General features: G+C 42.0%; 1 protein-coding gene across 1 annotated transcript in view; it reads left to right on the top strand.

The window, feature by feature from the left end:
- The first annotated feature begins 2,849 nt into the window (after nucleotides 1-2,849).
- The window catches only part of RANGAP1 (Ran GTPase activating protein 1), a 317,592-nt gene continuing 294,143 nt past the window's right edge, over nucleotides 2,850-26,298 (top strand). Inside the window, exons 1-3 of the mRNA XM_029590239.1 lie at nucleotides 2,850-3,243; nucleotides 5,641-5,771; nucleotides 25,796-25,923. Of these exons, the coding sequence (XP_029446099.1) occupies nucleotides 5,660-5,771; nucleotides 25,796-25,923 (240 nt within the window). The 5' untranslated portion in view covers nucleotides 2,850-3,243; nucleotides 5,641-5,659. The remainder of the gene's footprint in view (nucleotides 3,244-5,640; nucleotides 5,772-25,795; nucleotides 25,924-26,298) is intronic.

Here is a 26,298-nt window from a genome sequence, read left to right as displayed (position 1 = left end):
TCTCCTCTAACCAAGACAACCCACTCCCACAGACCAAACTTAACACCCAGCTCATGCATACCCACGTACGAGATCTCGGGGTGTTACTAGACAACCGCTTAAATCTCAAGCAAATGATCAACACCACAACCAAAGATTGTTTCTACAGGCTTCAAGTCCTAAAAAGACTCAAACCCCTACTTTTTTTCCACGATTTCAGAACAGTTCTGCAAGCCTTGATATTTGCTAAAATCGACTACTGCAGCGCACTCCTCCTCGGACTCCCCAGCTCTACCACCAAGCCGCTACAGTTGATACAGAACGCTGCGGCAAGAATCTTGACTAACACCAACCGGGGAGAACACATATCTCCCATCCTACGTAACCTACACTGGCTCCCAGTGAAGTACAGAATCCTCCACAAATCACTCACTTTAATCCACAAAGCCATCTACAATCACTTGCATCTGGACCTCGAATCCCCCTCAATCTCCACCTCACCAACAGACCGACTAGAGAAATATATAAAGGAACCCTACAGACCCCACCTACAAAAGCCACACGTCTCACCTCAACTAAAGACCGATCCTTTTCAACAGCAGGCCCAACTATCTGGAACAACATCCCAGCTGACCTCAGAATGGAACCCTGCCTACCAACATTTAAGAAAAAACTTAAGACCTGGCTTTTCCGCCAAGCCTTCTCAGATACCCATGACACACAATAGCCGACAGAACTTCCTTCAGGAGCAATGGATCTCCATATTACCCCTAAGTCCAGATTAAGAGCCCCCTGACTCTGCCTTGTTTATACTAATAATTTCTCCGCTATCTCTAGCCTTTCCTTCCTTCCAGCAGTCTATGCTTCCAAGTTTAATTTCCCTGTTAAATGTAACTTTGTTTTTTCATGTTCAACCTATTGTTTTTGATTACTGTACTTGGTTCAGTTCCCCAATTTGATGTAAACCGATCTGATATGGTCTCTACCATGAAGGTTGGTATAGAAAAGTGTTAAATAAATAATAAAATAAATTATCTAGATAAATCAGTGCTTATGCCGTTGAAGTGTTTCAGACTTTTTTTGTCTTTTTTAAAACTTTTTTTTTTACTTTTTTAAATGCCAGTACAGTAGCACTGGAAACTTAACTCTATCTCTGACTAGGGCTTAAATTTCCAGTACTAAGAAAGACCGCATTTGGCCAGCGCACTTCTCTGACAAGCCAATGCAATAAAACCACGCGGTAAAATGGGTGCTCAAATTGAGTGCTCATTTTACTAACGTGTGCACAACCACTTCTCCTGGGCGCCTGATGCAATATTATCAAATGATCTGCCATGCTAAAAAGGATGTGCTAGGGGAAATTGTGCATTCCTAGAGCTCCAAATCATTGGGCGCCCAAGAGACATGTTTGTGTGCGAGTTAGGAAAACGGATGCTCAATACGAGCATCCGTTTTATTCCCTGCTTCAGAACTTCATAAGTTGGCTCATCTGTCTCTTGAGAGAGGGCACCTTACATATGGGCCGATTCAGTAAAGTCCGGTGGTAGAAACGGGCAAAAGGAGGCGCTAGGGACACTAGCGCGTCCCTAGCGCCTCCTTTTGGCCCAGAGCGGCGGCTGTCAGTGGGTTTGACAGCCGACGCTCAATTTTGCTGGCGTCGGTTCTTGAGCCCGCTGACAGCCCGCTGACAGCCACGGGCTCGGAAACCGGATGCCGGCAAAATTGAGCGTCCGGTTTTCGACCCGACAGCTGCCGGCCGACTTCAAATTTTTTTTTACTTTTTTTACCCTTCGGGACCTCTGACTTAATATCGCCATGATATTAAGTCGGAGGGTGCACAGAAAAGCAGTTTTTACTGCACTTTCCTGGTGCCCGAAGAAATTAGCGCCTACCTTTGGGTAGGCGCTAATTTCTGAAAGTAAAATGTGCGGCTTGGCTGCACATTTTACTTACTGAATCACGCGCGAATACCTAATAGGTATAGGCATGTTGAGGGCGCTATTAGGTTCGGCGGGTTGGATGTGCGTTTTCCGCCCCTTACTGAATAAGGGGTAAGGGAAAACGCGCGTCCAATGGCAGGTTACTTACACAAGGGAATGGCTAGCAGAAAAATTAAATTGTTTCATGATTTAAGGAAAAATCATGAATTCTTGTCAGTTTATTGCTGCAACAGGATGAATCCACAAAATAAAAAAGGCTTTATTTAAATGGGAACCATAGAAAGCAGTATTGTTTTGGTTTTAGTTGAGCCCTTGAGATGTGGTATGACTTAATGCCAGCTCCGGGGCTGGCATTTAATTTGGCGTGTTATAAAGGGTGCGTTAGCCGAGCAGCAATTTTCTGCATCGGAGGGTAATAGCTTCATCTACATTAGGTATAGCATTTACATGTGATGAGCGCTATTAGCCTTATGCTGAGTTTGGACGCGCTAATCCTTTTACTGCAACGGGTGATAGCCTTGTGCGTCCAAAATGGGCGCCACTCATTTGTTAGGTTGTGTGATAGGCTGAGTGCACTTGTTTTGCATCGGCCCCTGAATCGGGGAGTGCTGCTCGGTTAGGGCAATAAACAGTACGTCTATTTTAGGAAGGCACATTTTCTGCGGCAAAATTCCTTGCTGCATTGGCACTAAGTTTTGTGCACAGAAAATGTGCGTTGAAGTGCAGGCAGCTCTGCATGGGCCTAGGAATTATAAACTGCCCCAGACAGTATGGGGGCAAGAAAGCAGCTGGACGATTACAAATATCTTAGTCACTAGTGACTCGGCAGCTTGAAAGCTATGACGTAACGTGCAAGCATGGGCAGGAGGTGCGGGGTGGGAATCATCATATGACGCCCACTAGAAATTAAACATCTCACGCAGCAAGGACGCGTCGGGCCGCAGGCACAGGGCACGCGCGCGTGCGCGCTACCTCTTTCCATCCGTCGGAGGCGCGGCCGGGCGTAGTGCGTCACGGGATTCGCAGTTCCACCGTCCCTTCCCATCCATCCTTTGGAGGGCTGCGCCGGCGACGGGAAAAACTACAACTCCCGGCGTGCACCTTGCAGAAGGCGGAAAAAAAACTGCCGGGTTTCAAAACTATCTCGTTCGCCATTATAACAGGCGGCGGCAGCAGCAGCACCAGAGGAGGCAAGCGTGTGTTGGGACGGTAGTGGTTACCGGTTCTCTGCGACAAGGGGGTGGAAAAAAAGAAAAAAAAAAAGTAGAAAGCAAAATAAGCATACGAAAAAGAACATTTGCGGCTGGGTGACTGTCGCTGGCAGGTGCGTGTGTCCCGTGCGGCGGCGGTTCCTGCTGTTGATTTTTGGTTCTGGGCTGCGGCGGCAGCTGCCGCTTCCCCGTCCAAGCCAGGAGGGGACTTGGGTGATGGTTGCAATGTAAAAATAAATAAATACATACAAAGAGGGAACCACTAGGCCAAGTCTGCGGGCGACCGAGGCGGTGTAACAGCTCCGCGTAATAATGAGACTGATATCGCTCCCTCCCTTCAACGGCGGTGAGCTGAGAGCAGCCGCCCACTCCCGGGAGACTTGCGGTGGAAAGGGGATCGAAAGAAACACGGCTGGGTCCCCGGTACACGAGTGTCAAGGGACCCTCGCCTTAAAGTTATTTATAAAAAGGTGGCGGGGAGCAAAGCTGATAGCACATGCTTAGGGAGCAGCATCGCAGGAGAAAAGGGGGAGGGAGGAGGATGAATAGAAGAATAAAGATGGGAGCGAGTTTGGGTTTAAACTTTAAAATGGCCCTGGGCTGACAGCAGAGTCGTTTGATTACCAGTTACTAGTACAACATTTGGAATATTAAATGTGTGTGCGTTTAAATTGTGGTGTCTGTTTCTTTTTTCCCCTTTTTTATTCTAAAGCCGAGGGAGACAGATTAATTGTTCTTAAATAAACTGGAAAGAGCATATTGCAAACTTTTTTTTTTCAGTCTGTATATAAAAATAATTGCCATTTAGGTTTTTTTTTATATTCTGCTTTTGGCACTTCAAAATGTACATCAAAGCAGATTACATAAAGGTAAAGTGACTTGCGAAAGTTCACAAGAAGGGACAGTGGGATCTGAACACTAGGTCATAGCACACTGTTCTAACCACTAGGCTACTCCTCCACATAGCTAACACATATAGATCTAGGATTTTGAAAAAGGGAAGTGGATGTGGATGGTTTGCTGTATCATCCTTTTATTCCTGCCCCCACTTAACACATCTTTTTTTTTTTTAACTCTTTCTTCCATATTCCTTTCTCCCTACCTGCTCTCTTCCCCCCCCCACCCAATTTCTCTCTCTTTGCTATGTGCATTATTCTCCTTTTCCTCTCCCTCTTAGTCATCTTCCTCTCTTCTCTAAACTTCTCAATGTTCCCCTCTTTCCTGTTTCTTGCTGGGACCTCTTCATCTTCTGCCATTTTAGGATTTTGCTTTCTTTTTCCTTTGAGTCCACTCAGTTTCTTGGCAACCCAATACTATTGGCAGAATAGTGAGATCAAGGCAGGGACATGGGAGCTTCCTTGGATTAGGAAGCATAGGAGAAGGAAGAGAAGCAGCTTCAGAGACAGGTAGTACATGCTTATTGTGTCCCCATGCTTGTCTGTGGTAGGCTGTCATTGCCACTAATCTACTTGCCAGAGAAGAGTAAAATCAGATTTTTAATCTTTGTAATCTTTTTACTAAAGTGATGTTTCAGCTGCTCTAACATAAGAGGAAGGAAAGTCTTTAATTGATATACTGAATCCTTTCTAATTCATCCTTGATTATACAGAAAATATATCTGATAGCTTGACAAAAATTAGTTTAAAAAAAGTCAGGTAAAAGTGATACTTTTTTTGGCCCAATAACTTATTTCTGCTCCTTTGGGCTTCCAGCTCAGTCAAAATCAAGGCTGGAATCTGGAGCCATGAGCCTTCAGACAGAGCTATCTGGTGTTTGTTTTTTGTCTTATTTTATTGTCCCTTTCAATTTATAGTCCAATCACTGCATGAACAGTCCTTGGAGGAGGCACTATATCCAGGCTTATTCCCTGAATCCTGCTATCATGGCTCTTAAATCCAACTGCTAAGTGTCACCCTTGTCGGATGACAGACTACTCCACCCCACTGGGTATGAATGTTGCCCCTGTGGTATCTCCAGCCCCAGCTGACCCAAGGAGCAGGGGACCTCAGACAGGAATACCTTCTGTATGACAATGTACTGCATAGGCACTGTGCCAACCCTAAAGTGATACTTTTACCAAATGTTTTCACTATGCTGACTTTCAGGATTATAAAGGTCCTTTTCTGTGGTAATGTATGATTCAGTTTTGAAACTTTTATTTATAATATTCCTATCAACTAATATAAAAATATTCCACCTGTGCAAAGTCATTGATGCATGACAAAAAACAGTTTAGTCCACCACAGGTGTTGTCTAAAGCAGAATTGCTTGTTCGGATAGGTCTTCATTTGCTAAATTAAAATGATAGTTTACAATCCGCTTTAAACTGGAGTATGGGGAATATAAATCTTTTACATAATTTGGTTTTTGATCTTCATGTCATTTTATAGTGTGTTTTATAACTTTTTTTGTGTTAGAACAGTAAATTTAGCTTTTGGAAGAAATTATTAAGCTGCAATCATCTAGGTTGTAAAAACAAAACAAAAAAAGCTGCACTGCTTGTTTTCCAGGTTGATAAAAGTAGCAAAGATGGCTTCTGAAGATATTGCAAAGCTTGTGGAGTCTCTTGCTAAAGCCCAGGTTGGAGGTGGTGAGCTGAGCTTCAAAGGCAAGAGTCTGAAGCTCAACACAGCCCAAGATGGTGAGAATAAATGTTTTATATGTGCGGGTTTTATAGTTGGATCGTTATTCAGGAAGATAGTGAATAGCTTCACACCAGCTTCTTGTAACCCACTGTTAGATTGCTTTCCTGTTTCTTTATTTAATCAGCTATAATTGACTACTGAGAATTTTCTCCCTGTCTGGAAAAGCAGTATGCTACCTGTGCATGGAAAATATAGCAGACCATAGCCTCTGAAGTTACTGGTACCATATGTATGTTGTTGAAGGGCCATGATTCTGAGTTTCTCCCTTGCCAAGAAAACACTGAAAGTTTTTTGATGAGGTGTTTACAGGAAGCTTTTTGAAAATAGAGAACTTGCCACATGAAAACGATGAACTGAATAATTCTTCACTTTTACTAGATGCTAAGGAGCAGCTTATTTCAGGCCAGAGAGATCAGTTATGATTTTTTTTTTAATAAGTGTGTAAGTTCAAACCCTGCAAGGAGGATATTGTATCTTTTGTGAAATAGAAAAAAATGACAATCATAAATGAGTCAGATATTCAGTATGTTTGAGAAGTGCATTGGATAAAAGATTTTGTATACAATTGCAAAAAGGGTCAGATTACCAAGTAAGAGTACTGTAAGATTTGTAAAGCTCTGGGATTCCATTTGGATGAAAGGTGCTATAAATCCACATTCTTGCTGTTATTTTGAGGATAGTGTGATTGCTATGTTAGTCCAATTAGATGTGTAGAAATAAAGGTCAACAAACTAGCTGTAGGTAGTATTTTGGACTATCCTCATTGATTAAGCAGTATATAAGAGTTTTAAAATAAAAATAAATGTGGTTAGGACTACTAATTGATGGCAGAGCAGCTGTCAAAATGCTCAGTGACATCAAAATGTGCTCCAATCTGCTGAGATTAGAATTGAACTGAACAAACCTGTTTCCTTACAGGAAAGACACAGAGGATTTTAAATGTTGTATGTGTGAGGTGGGGGTGTTGATGCTGGGTGATCTATTGTTTGTGACAGATGAACATTTGAAAAGTTATTGAGGGGGTCAGCCAGGGATATAATGAATTTATAAACATTTGATATTCTACCTTGTCCTAAAGGTAGGCACAAGGTGGATTACATAACCTTTAAGAAGAATATGGTGTACATAAAGTATATATTTATTAAAATATACAGATCTGGGGGTAGTTCACTGTACGTACCCAGATCAGTCCAGACCGTGGGTTGAGCCTCCTGTCCAGCAGATGGAGACAGACAGAAACTGAAAGGGTATCCTATATCAGGACAGAGCCTACCCTGCATCCCTTCAGTATTTGTCTCCAGCAGAAGCAGGCAGCTGAACCTGCGGCTCCCTTCCTTCTCTCAATTTCTTTCTACCTGTGAGGTTTTTTCCTTCTCCTGTGTTGTTGTCTATCAGGTCAAGCAAGTATTATCTTATTTCTATAAAAAAAAAAAATAAAAAGATTAAAAACCTCCTGCTTTGGGAGACAGCTCTGTCTCCTCGCTCTTAGGGAATCCTAGGGGTTTTTGCCCCTTGTTATACAGCCTAGGACCCCTTTCCCGGTGACCTGCTTGTCTGCTGGGGCAGTACTGGTGGTCCATTCACTCCCCCTCCTTGCCTGTGCTGCCTTACAGTGGATACCGTAAGGTACACTATACTGAGGGTACTACCAAATTACTGGTTCTCTATCCCTAGATAATTAATTCAACCATAAGAGAACTCACAAATATATCATCATTTAATTTTTCAATTTTATTCATCAATTATATATGTGTAAAAAATCCTATCTAGGCATAAATAACTCTCTAGCACAATCATCCATACATACCTCAATCATACCCCCATATAAAAATGTCATAACATAATGTCATTCCCTCACCAAAACAGTATCATAGACCCTAAAGTTAATACATTCTCATATATTTCCAGCTGTGAATATATATCACATCACAATCCAACTTCATTAACCAGATGTATGTTACTTCATCAGTTCATAACACAGCATTGGACTTTTATTTTAATTCTCCAAACCAAAACGGTGACATTGTCCGCTAGACCTGTCCGACAAGGACTCCTTGTTTCGCCCACTCATCCGGGCTTCATCAGGGAAATTCACGTCACTGCTACCTTCAATACAATCCTAGAAAGGAGTTGCTTCCAAACTTCATATACTATCCTCTCAACGCTTGAAATATACAATCTTCATTGCCACGTCCAAGTAACCATAGTATCATTTGTTTTTCAAAGTATGGCGAAAGTAGTTCCACATTATATATAAACTTCGCTACCTCCGGAAGCATACCATTTCCTCCGGAACTGATGACATCACGTTCAACGGCCTTACAGTGGATGACATAACCTTTAAGAAGAATATGGCGTACATAAAGTATATATCTATTAAAACAGCGCTTCTCAACCAGTGGGTCGCGATACACTAGTGTGTCACCATACACCGGCAGGTGTGTCGCATCTCCCGATGTCCCACTGCCCGTTGCACTTTCCTTTTCCCTTTTTCCAGCCCCTGCGGGGCAATTGGAAGCCTCCTTTCTTCCTATCCCCATTGCCCAATGGGAAGCCTCCTTATTTTTATTTATTTATTTATTTATTTAGAGTTTTTTTATATACCGAAGTATAGCGATCTGCCTTCACTCCGGTTTACAGATGAACACCTTATTACATATAGCGAACGATGTAAACGGGAATCGTGTTAACTAAAAACGCAACAAAACATTGTAAAAGTCGAAGACAACAGGTCCTTCATTCTGCCTGCCCCTGCGCAGGCCAATCGGAAAGCTCTTCCCTTCTACCTACCAGTGGGAGTAGAAAGAAGGGAGGAAGCCTTTGATTGGCTGGTGAGGCAGGCATCAGAATGCCCGGGGTTGGGGTGAATAGTTGAACTCTGAAGCAAGGCCGCCACAGCCTGTGGTGGCGAAGAGGAAAGCCGACCGCACCATGGGAGCCCATCCCCGTGGTGGCGAAGAGGAAACCCGACCAAGCAAGGCTGACACAGCCCATGGCGGCGAAGAGGAAACCCGACCCTGACCGAGGCCACCACGGGAGCCCATTCCCGTGGTGGCGCAAAAAGAAGGCCCGCTGAAGTAAAGCCGTGGCGGCACTGGAGCCCATCCCTGCAGTGAAGAAATAATACATTTTTGGTGAGAGCTGGTGTGTCTGTGTGTGAATGAGTGCCTGGGTGAAAGCTAGTGTGTCTGTGTGTGAATGGATGCATGGGTGAGAGCTGGTGTGAGTGGGTGCTTGGGTGAGAGCCTGGGTGAGAGCTGGTGTGTGTGTGTGTGCTTGGGTGAGAGCTTGTGTGTTTGGGTGTGAATGGAAGCCTGGGTGAGAGCTTGTGTGTTTGGGTGTGAATGGAAGCCTGGGTGAGAGCTTGTGTGTTTAGGTGTGAATGGAAGCCTGGGTGAGAGCTTGTGGGTGTGAATGGGTGCTTGGGTGAGAGCTTGTGTGGGTGGGTGTGAATGGGTGCTTGGATGAGAGCTTGTGTGGGTGGGTGTGAATGGGTGCTTGGATGAGAGCTTGTGTGTGTGGGTGTGAATGGAAGCCTGGGTGAGAGCTTGTGTGTGTGGGTGTGAATGGAAGCCTGGGTGAGAGCTTGTGTGTGTGGGTGTGAATGGAAGCCTGGGTGAGAGCTTGTGTGTGTGTGTGGATGTGAATGGATGCCTGGGTGAGAGCTTGTGTGTGTGGGTGTGAATGGATGCCTGGGTGACAGCTTGTGTGTGTGGATGTGAATGGAAGCCTGGGTAAGAGCTGGTGTGAATGGGTGCGAGAGCATTTGTGTGTGATTGAGAGCGTGTATATAAGAGACCATGAGTGTGATTGAGAGAGAGACTGGTCAGGAAGATGACTGGCGTGAGAGAGACTGAGACTGGTCATGGGGTCTAATTGGGGGTGTGTGTGTGAGTGACTGGTTGTGGGCGTTAAGGAAAGAGGACTGTGAGGACAGAGCTTCAGCAGCCCTTGCTGCTTCTGGTGAGTGCTATTGGCCTGGAAGGGAAAGGAGTAGGAGAGTTGCTGGAGAGGATAAGTAAAGGTGGCTTTTTAAATTTATTTTTCTTGATTGACCGCCATTTTAATTGAGTATTATGCGATGTCTGCTGTTTTGAAATATTTTATTGATATTTGGACATGTTTTAATATTTTTTTTGAGTTTTGAATTGTTGGATATTCTGTTCAGCAGCCGTTTTGTAACATTTTTAGTATAGCTTTACAATTTCTGTGTGGGGATCTATAGCAGCTTGGCTTATTCTGTTTTCCCAACAGGAAATATATTAGTGTTAGGGCCTGGTTTAATAGTTGTATTTCTTAGATAGGATTGTTACTTTATTTAAAGGGTTTTTTTTTTTTTAACAGACATTCGTAGGTACATCTGTTTTAGTGTGTTCCATAATACAGATGTAACTTTGTACGGGTTAATTTGTGTGCATTATTTCAAATCCTGAGAGTCTGTTAGGTGCCATCTTTCTCTTTCCATTTCTCCAGGTTCGCACTGCATGCAGAGAGACCTTTTTGGTTTTCTATTCCAGTTTCTGCCTCCATATTTATAATTGTGGTTTTTCTGTACTTGGTGAGGGTGTGTGACCGAGGTGAGGTATTTAACTAGCATGTAGGCATTTGTATCAATCTTATTTGTTGTGTTTTCTCAATAGGGTATGCATTAGTGATAAATTATTGCCTTTTCATAAGGAAGGCTATTGTGCCTGGTAGTAAAGGGATTTTGTTTTGCTTTTACTGGGATGTCATCAGAACCAGAATATCTTTTTTGTATGGCGAGTTGTACAGGGTAATGCCCTAGTTCTGCTCTGCACTCATTGCTGGGGTTGAGGGGATTCCTGTGGATGCAGAGTGCATGTTTACTTTTAGCCCCGTGACGGTCACGTGTTCAGTGAGTCACGCATGTGAGAATCATCTATCAGGTGTGTCCCGGCCAAAAAAAGTTTGAGAACCACTGTATTAAAACATACAGATCTGGGGGTAGATTGAAAGTAAGATACATTTAGTATGTGATGAATAAAAATAGGTTCAATTGGGATACATGGGTAGCAATAAAGATGTGGGTTAATTAGATATAGAAAAAGCATATATACGGTCAAGAAGTAAGTTAAACACTGGAGGTGCAAGAGGTATTAAGAAATAATGGGATAGAAATGGCACAGATGTGAGCAAATCTTGTGGATTGTGGTCAGAAAGGTAGTAGAGGGATGCATTTCTGCCTTGGCTAAACAGCCAAGATTTACCTTTTATCTGGAACGAGAGGCAACAAGTTTCTAGGTAGTGCATTATAGAGGTAGCTTGTTCCGTATTTTAGGAGCAGAGCAGCTGAATGTGCAGTTTTGGGCACCTTAGTCTAGCCGAAGCCAATGAAGGGGAGGATAGAAAGGTCTTCCAGAAGGCTTGCTGTTTTTTTGTGGGAGTGTAGCAGAATAGAAGTTGGGAAAATATTTGCGCATTTGAAGACTAAGCAAAGTGTCGTAAATCGGCGTTACGTAGTTGGTGGATTTAGCTCTCTTTCTAAGAGTTTAGCTTCCATGCTCTGCCGTGTTTGGAGGCATGTGAAGCTTGTATTGTGAAACGCCTTGGTAAAGGGAATGAAAGCTGTTGGTGATCAATGGTTGTGTTTCTCAAAGCATTTGCTCAGTTGACAGAGCTGGTGCAGATTCTAAAAGGTCTTTACCACAGCTGAGATGTGGGTTTTCTTTTTGTAAATAATTTTTATTCATGTAGTACAAATAAAATACAATACACTAACACAGGGTACAAATGTTTCTTCCACATCAAGAAAAAAGAAAATAAAACATGATTATATCTCAAGTAACATAGGAGGGAACTACTGATGCCCCCGAGCTTCACTTTTCAACATGAATTTTAATTTTAAACCTTGTCGCCCCCACCCGTCAGGGAAATCCGAACTAATATTCACCAGTATATTATACAAGAGAGTCACGCAATCCCAACATTATAATTCCTATGTCTAACGGAATTAGAACTAACCAGACTAGTCATGGTGTATAGCGTAGCCCCAAAGATCAAGTCAGAAGAACCCCCACTATAGGAGCAGGGGATAAACTCCCATAAGGAACAGAATTAACACTTGGACCTTGGCTTACTAAGATTTTCCCACTGCCAGTAATTCCTCCATGATTCTTCAAATCTACATAATTTATCCTTTTTAATGGCAGTCAATTTTTCCATGTAATAAATCCAATGTAGATGATGTAGAACACTATCAAAGGACGGGGACACTTCATTCCTGGGCCATTGTACCCCGCACCGCTTGTATAACAGCCTTTAAAAAGAGATATTGCGGTTTGGAGATATCATCAGTGGGGAAATTTAAAAGAGCCAATTTAGGTGTCAGTGAAAGAGGTACGCTTAAAAGAGTTTGCAGCCATCCCTCAAACTTCCGCCAAGAGGTTGTATAACTGGGCAGGACCACTACATATGGACATAGTCCCCTTTCTGCCCGCAGTTTCTCCAGCACAAGTTGCTAGTAGTTGGGAACATTTTATGCATTTTTACTGGAGTCATATACCATCTAAATAGTAGCTTTTAGCTATTTTCTAATAGGAAACAGAGAAGGATTAAATGGTCAATTCTCTCAGTGGAAAAGGGTAAACAGTGGATTGCCTCAGGGATCTGTACTTGGACCAGTGCTTTTCAATATATATATATAAACTGGAAAGGAATAAGATGAGTGAGGTTATCAAGTTTGCGGACGATACAAAAGTATTCGGAGTAGTTAAATCACAAGCGGATACATTACAGGAGGATCTTACAAGACTGGAAGATTGGGCATCCAAATGGCAGATGAAATTTAATGTGGACAAGTGCAAGGTGTTGCATATAGGGAAAAATAACCCTTGTTGTAGTTACACGATGTTAGGTTCCATATTAGGACCCACCACCCAGGAAAAAGATCTGGGCATCATAGTAGATAATACTTTAAAATCATCGGCTCAGTGTGCTGCAGCAGTCAGAAAAGGAAACAGAATGTTAGGAATTATTAGGAAGGGAATGGTTAATAAAAGGGAAAATGTCGTCATGCCTCTGTATTGCTCCATGGTGAGACTGCACCTTGAATACTGTGTACATTCTGGTCACTGCATCTCAAAATAGATATAGTTGCAATGGAGAAGGTACAGAGAAGGGCAACCAAAATGATAAAGCGGATGGAACAGCTTCCCTATGAGGAAAGGCTGAAGTGGTTAGGGCTGTTTAGCTTGGAGAATATGATAGAGGTCTTTTAAGATCATGAGAGGTCTTGAACAAGTAGATGTGAATTGGTTATTTACACTTTCGGATAATAGAAGGACTAGGGGGCATTCCATGAAGTTAGCAAGTAGCACATTTAAGACTAATAGGAGAAAATTCTTTTTCACTCAATGCACAATTAAGCTCTGGAATTTGTTGCCAGAAGATGTGGTTAGTGCAGTTGTGTAGCTGGGTTCAAAAAAGGTTTGGATAAGTTCTTGGAGGAGAAGTCGATTAACTGCTATTAATCAAGTTTACTTAGGGGGAATAGCCACTGCTATTAATTGCATCAGTAGCATGGGATCTTCTTGGTGTTTGGGTAATTGCCAGGTTCTTGTGCCCTGGTTTGGCCTCTGTTGGAAACAGGATGTTGGGCTTGATGGACCCTTGGTCTGACCCAGCATGGCAATTTCTTATGTTCTTATGAGGCCGAAATAGAACTTCGGCTAGTCTGCTGAAAACATATGGCCCAATCCTCCGGGGTAAATCCCAACGCCAGGTCTTTTTCCCACGCAATCATAAACTTGGCAGCACAGTCCCCCATTGCATTTAAAATAACATACAATTTTGAGATAACTCCTTTCACTAAATGAGCAGTCTCACGTAACCCCTCAAATAATGATTTTCTTTTGGATAGATCATCCCGAACAGTGTTAGTAAACAAAAAGTGCCTCAGTTGAAGATATGCGAAATAATCGGAGGACGTCAGGTGATAAGTAGTCTTGAGCTCATCAAAATATAGTATAGATTGTCCCCGCCATTCCTGTCCTAATGTCAGTATCCCTTTCCCTGCCCAGTGATAGAACGATTTACCCTCCCTACTCATGGGGAAGTCCTCACAACTTCTGATAGTAGTGGAAAAGGTATATCGCCACTTGCCTACAATACAAGGTCTCCACGCCTTCCAAAGTGACAATGTTCACACCGTACATGGAGAAACCATCTCTAGCTGATCTACCATTTTACCAATTGCCCAGAATCTATCCCTTAGATTCTTGTCTCCTACCATTCCCTCCTCTATGGTCACCCATTGTTTGCAATGAGTCTTGTTATGGAACTGAACGACGGCCTTCAACTGGGCAGCTACGAAATATTTAAGGAAGTTGGGCACCCACAAACCTCCATTGGCTTTTGATTGGTAGAGTACTGATCTGGCCATATGTGGAGGTCTATGCTTCCATATATATAAAAAGACTTTCCATTGCAAGGTCTTAAGATAGCTCAATGGTACCTGGCAGGGTAGTGTTTGAAATAAACATCCAATTTTCGGCAAGAGGGACATCTTCACCACAGCTATTCTGCCTAACCAAGAGATGGTTAACCGTTTATTTATTTATTTATTTATTTATTTATTTAAAATCTTTTCTATACCGTCGCTAAGTTATATACCATCGCAACGGTTTACATGTAGGCACATATTTAATGTAGGTAAAAGTGTACTATAGTACATTCTAACAGGTGCCGTCAAAGGTTCGGTTACAATATATCATTAGACAAAATAATTTTTAGAGAAGTGGGTCATGACAGAGTGTACTGAAGGTACTTTTACGGGTAAATTTATCATACATAGTGTTATCAATATGCTAGTTGTGATGTGGGGTTCATAGACTACTCTACTGTATCGTCCTAAGTACTGTGTGTCTGTGCTTATCTGCTTATTCCTGAATAATTTCTATTCTCCTGTCGCCTTGTTAAATGCTTGTTTAAAAAGCCATGTTTTTAAACTTTTCTTAAATGCCTTGAGATCACTTTGTAATCTGATCTCTGGAGGCATTGTGTTCCAAATTGTGGGTCCTGCTAATAAGGCCCTTTCCCTCACTTGGGTTAGTTAGTCTTGCTGTTTTAACTGAGGGGATGGTTAGGAGTGCTTTATTTGCTGATCGAAGATTTCTGTGTGGGACGTGTACCCGTAATGCTGTGTTTAGCCAGTCTGATTTCTCATCATGAATTAGTTTATGGATCGTACATAGGGTTTTGTATTTAATTCTGTGTTCAATCTGTAACCAGTGTAGTTCCGCTAGGGTTTCGGTTATATGGTCCCTCCTCCTTTTTCCGGTTAGTATTCTAGCTGCTGTGTTCTGAAGTATTTGAAGTGGTCTTAACGTAGTATATTATTAATATACTTGTCTAAGAAACTCATTTTATACTCCCTGTTCTTATATTCATATATATCCCTTGTATTTGTTGCATATATCTATTAATTACACACATATCTCTTGTATATTTGTTTTCCACATCTTTCTACTGTGCGTTGTAAGGGCCATGCCCACAAGTTATTAGTTGTATGTAAACCGATACGATGTGCAAACGGCTATCGGTATGTAAGAAACGCCAAATAAATAAAATAAATAAATACATTTGGTAATCCTAGCAGCAGGGCATTACAGTAATCCGTGCTGGAGAAAATTAGAGCCTGTAGAATTGTTCGGAAGTCATTTTGAGTTAGTAGTGGTTTTAGTTTTCTGAGTACCATGAGTTTTGCATATCCTCCTTTTACTTTTAGCGATATGTGCTGTTTTAGATTGATTTCAGGGTCCATTATTATTCCAAGGTTACGTACTTTTCCAGCTAGTTCAATTTTCTGGTTGTCTTTGAGGATTATTGAGGTTTGGCTGATTTCATTATTTTTCCGTTCTAGGTGTAGAAATTCTGTTTTATCAATATTAATAACAAGTTCCATTTGTGTTAGTAGTTGTTTTATAATGCTTAGGTACATGTTAGCTAGATTTAATGTTTTCTCTATTGTCATCTATAGGTAGAATTAGTTGGATATCGTCAGCATAAATGTAATGTATAATTCCTAGTCCTGCCAGTAAGTGGCATAATGGCAGCATGTATATGTTAAAAAGGGTCGCAGACAGGGCTGATCCCTGCGGAACTCCTGTTTTGAGGTTGATTTTTTCTGATAATGTGTTATTGATCTGAACTTGGAAAAACCTGTTTTTTAGATATGAGCTGAACCAGTTTAATGTTTTGCCTTGTAGTCAGATTTCTTCCAGTCTATTTAGTAGTATTTTGTGGTTAACTGTGTCGAAGGCTGCCGATAGGTCGAGCATTATTAAAATATAGTATTTACCGCTATCAAAGCCTCTTAGAATGTTATCTGTTAGAGAGAGGAGCAATGTCTCCGAGCTGTAGTGTTTTCGAAATCCGTGTTGAGAAGGATACAGTATGTTGTTGTCATCCAGGTGTTCAGCTAACTGTTTCTGTACTGTTTTCTCAATTAGTTTAGCTAATAAGGGAATATTTGATACTGGCCTGTAGTTGTTCAGGATAAGGGGATCATTGTTTTTTTTTCTTAATGATTGGTTTTATCATTGCTCCTTTCAGCATATCTGGCATTGTTCCTTCTTCAAGAGATAGGTTTATGATTTTAGTCAGTGTATAGGTGACTGTGTTAGCTGATTTCTTAAGTTCAATTGTTGGTATTGCCTCAATTTTGTGTGGGGCGGGGTTTACATTTTTTAGCATTTATTCCACTTCCATTTCAGATATCTTAGTGAATGATGTCCATTGGTTGACATCTCTTTTTTGCATTTTAATTTCTTGGTTGGCAGCGTTTGGAAGTTTGTCTCTTAATTTAGTAATTTTGTCACTGAAAAATTTGGCGATTTCATTACATTTTGCTTCTGGCAGGTTTTGTGGTGATTCTTGCTTGTCACAGGTTAGGTTTGAAACTATTGAGAATAGTGTTCTTGGATTGTTCGCAAACTTTTATATTTTATTGCTGAAATATTCTCTCTTAGCATTGAGTATTAAATGTTTGTGAAAAGCTAGCTGTTTTCTGTATTTGGTTAGGTTATCGGTAGTTTTGTGTGTTCTCCATCTTTTTTCCATTGATCTGAGAGTCCTTTTTGCATCTTCCTATATTCCTATATCTTTCCAGTTTTTTAAACAAGGAGGGATAATGATCCCTAAATATTTCACGGCTTTCCGGGCCCATTGAAACGGAAAGAGTCCCTTAAGCTGAGACAGGTCAACAGATAAGAATGTAGGCAGGAGCTCAGATTTCTCAACATTAATTTTAAAACCTGAAACCTTCCCGTAATCTGTTATGTCTTTCACAACAGAAGTAAGGGATTCCTCAGGGCTGGTAAGCATAAATAGGATATAGTCAGCATATAAGGAGATTTTATATTGCTCCCCTCCAATATGAATACCACGAATATCCCTATTCTGCTGGATCCTCTCAGCCAGGGGCTCCAAACACATAGCAAACAAGAGAGGGGACAAAGGACACCCCTGCCTTGTTCTTCTCTGGACCAGAAAGCCTCGAGAGTATCCCCTGTTAATTTTGATACATGCTGAGGGAGCTGCATAAAGTGCTCGTACCCAATTAAGAAAAGGAACGTCAATTCCCATTTTGGCCATAACTCGGAATAGAAAGGGCTAGTGTACTCGGTCGAATGCTTTCTCAGCTTCGACCCCAAATAAAACAGATGGGTATTTAGTCCTCTTGGCTATATGTATAAGACTAATAATCTTCCTAACATTATCTCCTGCAGTACGACCGGGCATAAAGCCTCCTTGATCAGCATGTATCAACAGTGGAATGACCAGATTTAATCTCTTTACCAAAACCCTAGCTAACTATTTCAAATCTACATTGATCAGAGAGATCGGTCGAAATGAGCTACAGAAAGAGGTATCCTTTCTGGGTTTAGGAATGATAGTAATTCCCGCTCTATTGAAGATCTGAGATAATTAAACATTTCAGTCAGGGGAGTCACTAGCAAATCCTTAAACTTCTTGTAGAAGAGGGGGTATATCCATCCAGCCCAGGTGCCTTCCTGGGTTTTAGTTCTGCGATATCTTTTAACACCTCAGCAGTTGTAATTGGATCCCCCAAACAACCTGCTAGTTTAGCATCCAGACGAGGGAGCTGAACTTCTGCTAAAAAATCTTCAATGTCATGATCAACAATAATAGGGTCTCTAGCGTATAGTTCAGCATAAAATTGATTAAATCTGTCTCTAATATGCTCTTCCTTCTGAAGCATATGACCCCCAGCATCTCTAATCTGCACAATTTGTGATTGAGAAAGTTTGGACTTTAAAGCGTGCGCTAGCAGCTTGCTTGCTTCATTACCATGTTCATAATGGGTCTGTTTCACAAGGTCCATTTTATATGCTATTTCTTCCATCTCTAATGCCTGTATTTTGCAGCGAACCTCTCTGAGCCTAAATAATAACAGGGCAGAGGGATTCCGTTTATGTTCCTGCTCTAGACTGATCCAACTGGGTGACCAAATCTTGCCTCAATTGCCCTTTTGCTTTCTTTTGATGAGTAGCACTGGAGATAAACCTCCCCCTCAATACCGCTTTAAGGCAGTCCCATAGGACCACAGGGCTCACCTCAGGAGAACTATTAAGTTTGGAGATACTCCGTGATAGCCGCCCTGATTTGCACTTCTATATCACGATCTTTTATTAAGGAGTCATTTAATCTCCAGTATCTTTTCAGTAATCCCCTTGGAATCCCTCATTACCCACCAGATCGGGGCATGATCGGACCAGGAGATGTTCCCTATCCCGGTCGCGGTAGTAACCAGCATTAGTGATTTATCAATAAGGAATAGGTCAATTCTAGTGTAAGTATCATGGGGTATGGAGTAAAAAGTCTAGTCCCAGTATGCATAATGTTGCTCTCGCCATATATCCAGCAAATTCAACCGATCCATAAAGTGGTGCAAGGCTCTTCCAGCTGCCTGGGAATAATGCCCCCCACCCTTGGAGCAATCTACTAAGACTAAATTAAGGTCTTCCCCATGATTATCTTACTACTTTGAGATCGTAACAACACATCTATTTCTTGGAAGAGCTCTCTCTGAAGGCCATTTGGACAATAAACATTAACCAATACCAAGAGATCCTGGTGCAATCGAAGATGAGCTATTAAAAAACGACCATGTTTATCTCTGTACACAGATTCCACTTGAGCCCTTAAGTCTTTAGATACAAGAATCCCTACCCCATGATATTTGTGCCGTGGTGAATTAGCTGCAAGAATTATGGGATCATACTGTGGGGAAAATAGCCCTTCAACACGTTTACGCAGGTGGGGGTCTCCTGTAGAAACGCAATTGATGTCTTCAGATTGAGCAATTCCTTGAACAACACAGATCTTTTAAAAGGGGAGTTTAAGCCTTTAACATTTGAAGACACATTTAATGTCAGCCATATCCTAGGTCCCAAGCATCGCCCCTATTACTGATTATAAACCGTGATAGCAGTAGTCAACCATTGTCCATAAACTCGAACCATAAAACTCCTTGACTCTCTTATACTCTGATAATTCACTTCCCCCCCTTCCCTGTATAACATAACTGCCACTCCCGTGGTGACGCTGCGTGGAGGAAGCACATTCCCCGCCCCCCCCCCCCCCCAACTGCCAAACAGGCAACAAAAATTGGCCATGTTAGGTCCCATAAGATATGTATAACTGGAAGACCTGATAGTCAGTAATCAAAGAGCAGTATGCTCTAAAGCAACGCTTCTCAACCAGTGTGTCGCCAAGCAGAGGCAGGTGTGTCGTGTGCTACCGGTCTCCCGCTGCTCTTCCCTCCCTCTTCCTTCACCGAGCGAGAGGCAGGTTATCTTCCACTGCTGCCGTTGCTGCCCTGGCTATCAGCACGTTCAAGCCTAGATGGGAACGGCAGCAGTGTTAGTGGAGGCTGGCAACTGCGGCTGGGCCTTTTTCTTCTTCCTGCACCTGCCCCCACCCTGGCCCGGAACAGGAAGTGATGTGCAGTGGGGTGCGCTGGAAGAAGAAGGAGCCGTGCTTCACGAAAAAGTAGCGGCGACCCCGAGCAGTAGCGTGGGCCCGAAGCAAAATCAGAAGCAGCCAGAAATTGGCACAGGAGACAGCAGAATTAGCCTCCCGTGGCCGATGGGATTCTTCTTTCTTAGCCTGCGGGGGGGGGGGGGGGGCGCTAGAGGAGGAGGCTGCTACAGCTACCATTTGTGCTGAGGGGGGGGCAGGAAATGAGCCAGCCAGCCTGCCTGTCTGTAAGAGCATGTATGTATGATTGAGAGTATGCATGTGTAACTGTGACTGAGAGCCTGTGTGTAAGTAAGAGCATTTGATTGAGATCATCTATGTAAAGTGTGTGATTGAGAGAAACCGATCAGAGAGGTTATGTGTGTGTATATAGGAGAGACAATGGAAGTGACTGGTCAGGGAGATGACTGGAGTGTGTGTATGTGTGTGTGAGAGAAAGAAAGTGATTATGAGAATGAGAAGCCTGTGCATGTGGAGAGAGCTAACATAGGAGTGAGAAACATGGGTGTGTGTGAGACACTGCATGGGAGTGAGAAGCCTGTGTGTGTGTGCATGAGAGAGAGAGACTGATCGGGAAGGTGACTGGTGTGTGAAAGACAGAAACTGGTCATGGGGGTGTAACTGGTATATGTGTGTGTGAAAGACAGAGAGACTGGTCGAGGGCACTAAGGAAGAGGACCATGAGTAGAGAGCTTCAGCCACTACTGCTCCTGGTGTGTGCTACTGGCCTGCATGAAAGGGAGGGGGTTAGTAAAGGTGGCTTTTTAAGTTTATTTTTCGTGATTGACTGCCATTTTAATTACTGAATATTATGTGATGTCTGCTGTTTTGAAATATTTTATTGGTGTTTGGAGAATTTTAAATTTTTATGAGTTTTTAATAGTTGGATATTATTCTGTTCATAGTTGTTGTGAAAAATTTATTCTGCTTATTAGTATAGTTATACAATTATTTCTGTGTTGGGATCTATAGTTGCTTGGCTAGTTCTGTTTTCCTAATAGGAGGTGTATTGGTGTTTAGGGCCTGATTTAATATTTGTAGTGTTGCCTTTTCATAGGTAGGGTTGTTACCTTTTGAGTGATTTCCATAAGACAAGTGTAACTGTGTGCGGATTAGTTTATGTGCATTACTGCAGATCCTGGGAGTATGTTAGGTCGGTTCTGTGTATGTGACAGAGGTGAGGTATTTTACTGTATCAGTCTTATTTGTTGTATTTTCTCAAGAGGACATGCATTAGTGATAAACTGCTGTCTTTTCATAAATAGAGCTATTGAGCTTGGTAGTTGGAGTTTGTGTTGCTGGTACTGAGATGACACTAGAACCAGAATATATTGTTTGTAAAGTGAGTTGTACGGGGAATGTCATAATTCTGCTTTACATCCATAATTGTGGGTCATGGGGGTTCCTGTGGATGCAAACTGTACCTTTACATTTATCCTTATGATGGTCATGTGTTCAGTGTGTCACGCATGTGAGAACCATCTGTCAGGTGTGTCTCAACAGAAAAAAGGTTGAGAACCACTGCTCTAAAGGAATGTCCCTCTCAGGACAAGGCCGCTCCTATTCATGTGTCATCTGCCCTGGTAGAAACTGGATCCTGGGACTTTCTCCTTAGCCTGGAGCTGTTCTTGCCCACTTTCTGCCACTTTGGTTTTCCTCCGACCACTTTGGGGCGGGTGCCCTCCGGTTTGGCTGACGCTGTAAAGCCTATTGGTGTTAGGATTGGCAAGGCTTTGTTCTCCGAAAAGATCCGGGAGGTAACCCCACTGATAGTAAAAGACAGCCCACAGGGGAAAGCCAGATAATGCACATTTTCCCTTCTCAAAAAAGATGTTACTGTATGTAGATACCTCCTTTTCTTAAGGGTAAGGGGCGATAGATCACTGTATAGGGTTATATCATAGCCTTCCCAGGAGATGTTGTCCATGGTTCGGGCTTGTTGCATAATTTTTTCTTTCATGCTGTAGCTATGGACACATGCAATGATGTCTCGGGGGACATTCTTCGTCAGCCGGCCCAGAGAGCGGTGAGCTAGATCCAAAATTATGTCGGCATCGCAGAGTGTGTCCTCAATCTCTCTCATGTTAAGAATTGCCCGGCATATCTTCTACACCACCAGACCTGCGTCCTCGAAGTCTTCCGTTTTGGGGGCACCTCGGATGCGAATATTAAACCTGTGGGACCGGTTCTCGAGGTCTTCCAGCTTTAAAGCGATCTCCGTATTCGCTTTCTGGAGGCTGGCAACCTCTGCTTTTAGGGAGGATAGCTCAGAGTTCTGGTCTTCCATCCCAGTTTCCACATCTTCGATCTGCCGACCAAACTCCAAGAGGTCTGATCGGAATTCGTTGAGAGCCCCATGCATGTCCGCCTTCAGGGATTTAATATCGCCTTGAATTTCTTGGAACCAATGCTTAAAATCTTCCTTTGTCAACTCTATTTCAGTAGATATTAATTCTCTCCCCTCTGCACTGGTGCTAGGTACGTCAGCCATATTGTTTTCTCCGGGGTCTGGTGCGCAAATCTTGAACCACCCGACTCATAGGAAAAAAAGCTTCAAATTGATTGCTTTTTTTCTTGTGGACATTCCTCCGTCTCTCCTCCAGTGAAATTAGCACTTTATAATTGTGGCCAAAATCATTTTAGTGCTTGCAGTTGGGAGCGTGTGGGGAGCAACGAACTCAGACGTCCAGCTGCATCGGGTGACGTCACTTCCTCCGTCGAGATGTGGGTTTTCATTGCAAGATGCTCAGGTTGTATCCCCAGATTGTAAGTGGGTTCCTGATTAAGTTTATGATACCCTTGATGGCATAACCAGAGGAGCAGGAAGGGTGTGTGTGGATTTTTTTGTTAAGCCATAGTGCTACTGCTGGGAGACAATCATTGAGACTAGGGACAGCTGCAGTTTGGTTTGTCTCTGTTTTCAAAAATCACAATTGTGTGCTGCGATAACACTTAAAGTGGATTATTAGTAGGGACAGTAAACTAAGAAGAAATTTATAACGGAGTGAAATATAGTCCATCATACAACATCTTATGTTGAAATTGGTTTAATTAAAAAAAGTCTTATACAAATCTAAATAAATTTACAAATTAGTCGCCCATGACATGACACGGGACCATGTTTTGCAGAGCTGCATCGGGAGGCACAGAGGCTGACTAGGGGTGTTAATTGTATTCTGATGTATAGTCAGTCATACAAGAAAGTAATCTATATTGAATAATATACATACAAACATTGAGAGCCATAAGGCCTATAAAGCAGCTTTTAACCCGCACCGGGGCAAATTGTCATCTGGGCTTGCAAAGATTTCCAAAGAGGAATGCTTGAAAAACTTGTAATGGAGCAATGCCGTCCCCAAGATGATTCACCCAGCAGAAAGAGCAAATAGAAGCAGCATTAAAGCGGAGCCAGGAGCAGCTCAGAAAACAAATTTAAATACGCTATAGACACGCAAAGATTTCCAGCATGAGATGCTAGAAGGGCTATTAGCAGGGCAAAGCCGTTCCCAGGGTGATTTCACCAGGCAGAGAGCGATTTGAAGCAGCATTGAAGGCGGGCCGGAGCGGTTCAGAGAACAAATGTAAATAAACTGTAGACAGGTGCCGTATAGAATTATTTAGAGGCGGCAGTGCTGAGCGTTCTAAATAAGTTCAGCTGTGTTTTGAGGCACAGCTGGATGTCATCAGCAAATAGGTGACCTTCGAAGTTGAAAGATTGGGTGAAGATTGGGCAGTAGTGGTAGGCACCATGTCTCTTCAAAATGGGTTTGCTCACAGCTGTTTTAAGTGAGAGAGGTCAGTTTCCTTGTAGTAAACTAGGCTAATCTACACATAAGATAACAACAGGTCACAAAGAAGGATATATACGCCGATGATATCCAATTAATCTTACCCATCGACGATACAATTGAGAAAACATTAAACATTGCCAACATGTATCTAGATATCATCAAACACTACTAAACCAAATGGAATTAATAATCAATATAGAGAAGACAGAATTCCTACACTTAGAACGAAAAAATACAGAAGTTAAACAAAGCCCAATCACACTCAAAAACAACCAACAAATATTACTAGTAGAGAAAGTACGGAATCTAGGAGTAATAATTGACACTGAACTAAGCTTAAAACAACACATATCTATAAAAGTAAAGGAAGGATACGCTAAACTTATGGTCCTCAGAAGACTCAAACCACTCCTAACAACTGCTAACTTTCGATCAGTACTACAAGCATTGATATTTGCAAGCACTGATTATTGTAATGCACTTCTACTAGGTCTACCATACACCTCACTAAGACCACTGCAAGTTTTGCAAAACACAGCAGCAAGAGTTCTAACTGGCAAAAACAAAAGAGAACATATCACGGAAACACTGGCTTCCGATCGAACAAAGAATCCAATACAAAGCATTGTGCACCATACATAAATTAATACATAACGAAAACGCAGACTGGTTAAATACAGCCCTTCGAGTACACGTCCCTAACAGAAACCTAAGGTCAGCAAACAAAACTCTCCTGACCATACCATCAGTCAAAACAGCAAGACTAACACAAATAAGAGAGAGGGTATTATCATTGGCAGGACCCATACTATGGAACTCCATGCCCCTGGATTTAAGGTTACAAAGAGACAACAAAACATTTAGAAAAAATTTAAAAACCTGGCTATTTAAACAAGCTTTCCAGAAAGAGAAGGGAGAATAGAAGCCAGGGATGGGCAAAGCATGAACAATTAAACAACCATACACACTGCAGAAATTCACTGTGTATAGTTTTTAAGATGTAGCACACCATTACTAATGGATAAGTTACATTTGTAAAATTAGTTCTGTAATTAAAACTGAGAAGGAAAGACATGGACATGATTAATCACATTTAACAACGAACATTGATAACATAGGAACCTTATGGCACCTCTGTAAACGGACAAATTGTAGTATCATTACTTTTATGTGCCTTGATGTAAACCGTTGTGACGGTCCCCACCAAACGACGGTATAGAAAAGACTTGAAATAAATAAATAAATAAGGTGAGGCTCTGGGTGGGGGGGGGGCAGAAGGGTTAGCGAGATGGACATTCTTCCATGCCAATGGTCTTATAATCAGGATGTGAAATGAAAGTAATAAAACCCTTTTTACATCCAGCACAAAAGGAGCTCTGTAGAGCCATTGGGGTTCCTTGCTCATTACTGGACAATCTTCCTATCTCTAGCATCCTTTTACTTTACACTGCTTTAGGACATCTGTGTTTGTTTTCAAAGCTATAATCTTATCTACAGTTTGTTGGTTTGTTCAGGTAACCTGAGCCTTAGCTCATTTTGCTCTGTCCTGATGAAGGGATATTGCTCTGAACAGCTAAAGTAGTATTGTTAGTCCAGTAATTCTCATCTACAGTTTTTTTTTTTTTTTTAATCTTTACCTGTGATTTTGTGAGACTTTTGATGGTGATTTGTGACCCATTTTCTGATGAAGATTTAATTAAAAAATTCCCTACACAGTTGGTGGCACCCTGTAAGGCTCTGCTTCATTTTCTTTTCCTAGCAAGGAGTTGCTTCTGAACTGCAAACTTAATTGAGTTTCTATTTATGTGCACTGTACCTCCCAGCATTTAGCACTGAGAAACAAACAGGGGTGTGTGCTTGCATGACTCCTGAAATAGGTTGACGTTGAGAGTTAGGAATCCTTTTCTTCTAACTCTCCTAAGAAAATATCTATATTTTTCAGGTTCTTTGTATTATGTTTGATTGTTGATTTATAATGGAGTAATGATTAGAGGTGTGCAGGCACATTTTTCTTAATTGTTTTCATTCTTTTGCAAATAATTTTTTAATGGTGTTTTTTTGCAAATAGCATGCATTAAAAAGCTGGCAGCCAGCTTGGGGCCCTCACTCCCCTGTGCCAATTAAACCCATACCACAAACCTTTTAACCCCCCCCCCCCTCCCTTAAATCTTACCTGACCCACTGGCATTATTCTCTCTTCTCCACAGCGGAGGTGGTCATTAAAGAAATTGAAGAGTATGAGGGCTTGCAGGCTCTCCGTCTGGAGGGAAATACTGTAGGAGTTGAGGCAGCTAAGGTCATTGCAAAGGCCCTGCAGAAGAAACCAGATCTGAAGGTGAGAGCTGACACAGCCAAGCCTGGGCTGGTGAATGTTGAGCAAAGTTTGGAGAAAACAGTCTGAAACTGAGGACTGGAATATTGATACAACCATTTTATAAAGTGTTTCCTAAATTAGCAATTGGAGAAAGCTGAGATGCATTCTCCAAGTATGTGAATACCAAATCTCCTCGCTTGGGTAACTACAGATGTGTGTGTGTGGGGGGGGGGGGGGGGGGTTGTTTTTTATTTTATCAGTTGTACTAATTTTAATCCATGTACTAAAGAAACAGCTCAAAATGTGAGTTTACAACCTGTAGCCTCTCTTAAATGATACCTGGAGGAAATAAATTGAGAATTTAGTTTATGGAGGTGTGTATTTGCTGCATATATT

This window comes from Rhinatrema bivittatum, chromosome 2 (genome assembly GCF_901001135.1).
Source record: "Rhinatrema bivittatum chromosome 2, aRhiBiv1.1, whole genome shotgun sequence".
Classification (NCBI taxonomy): domain Eukaryota; kingdom Metazoa; phylum Chordata; class Amphibia; order Gymnophiona; family Rhinatrematidae; genus Rhinatrema; species Rhinatrema bivittatum.
Note: the sequence above shows the minus strand (reverse complement) of the source record. Positions and strands in the feature narration are given on the sequence as shown.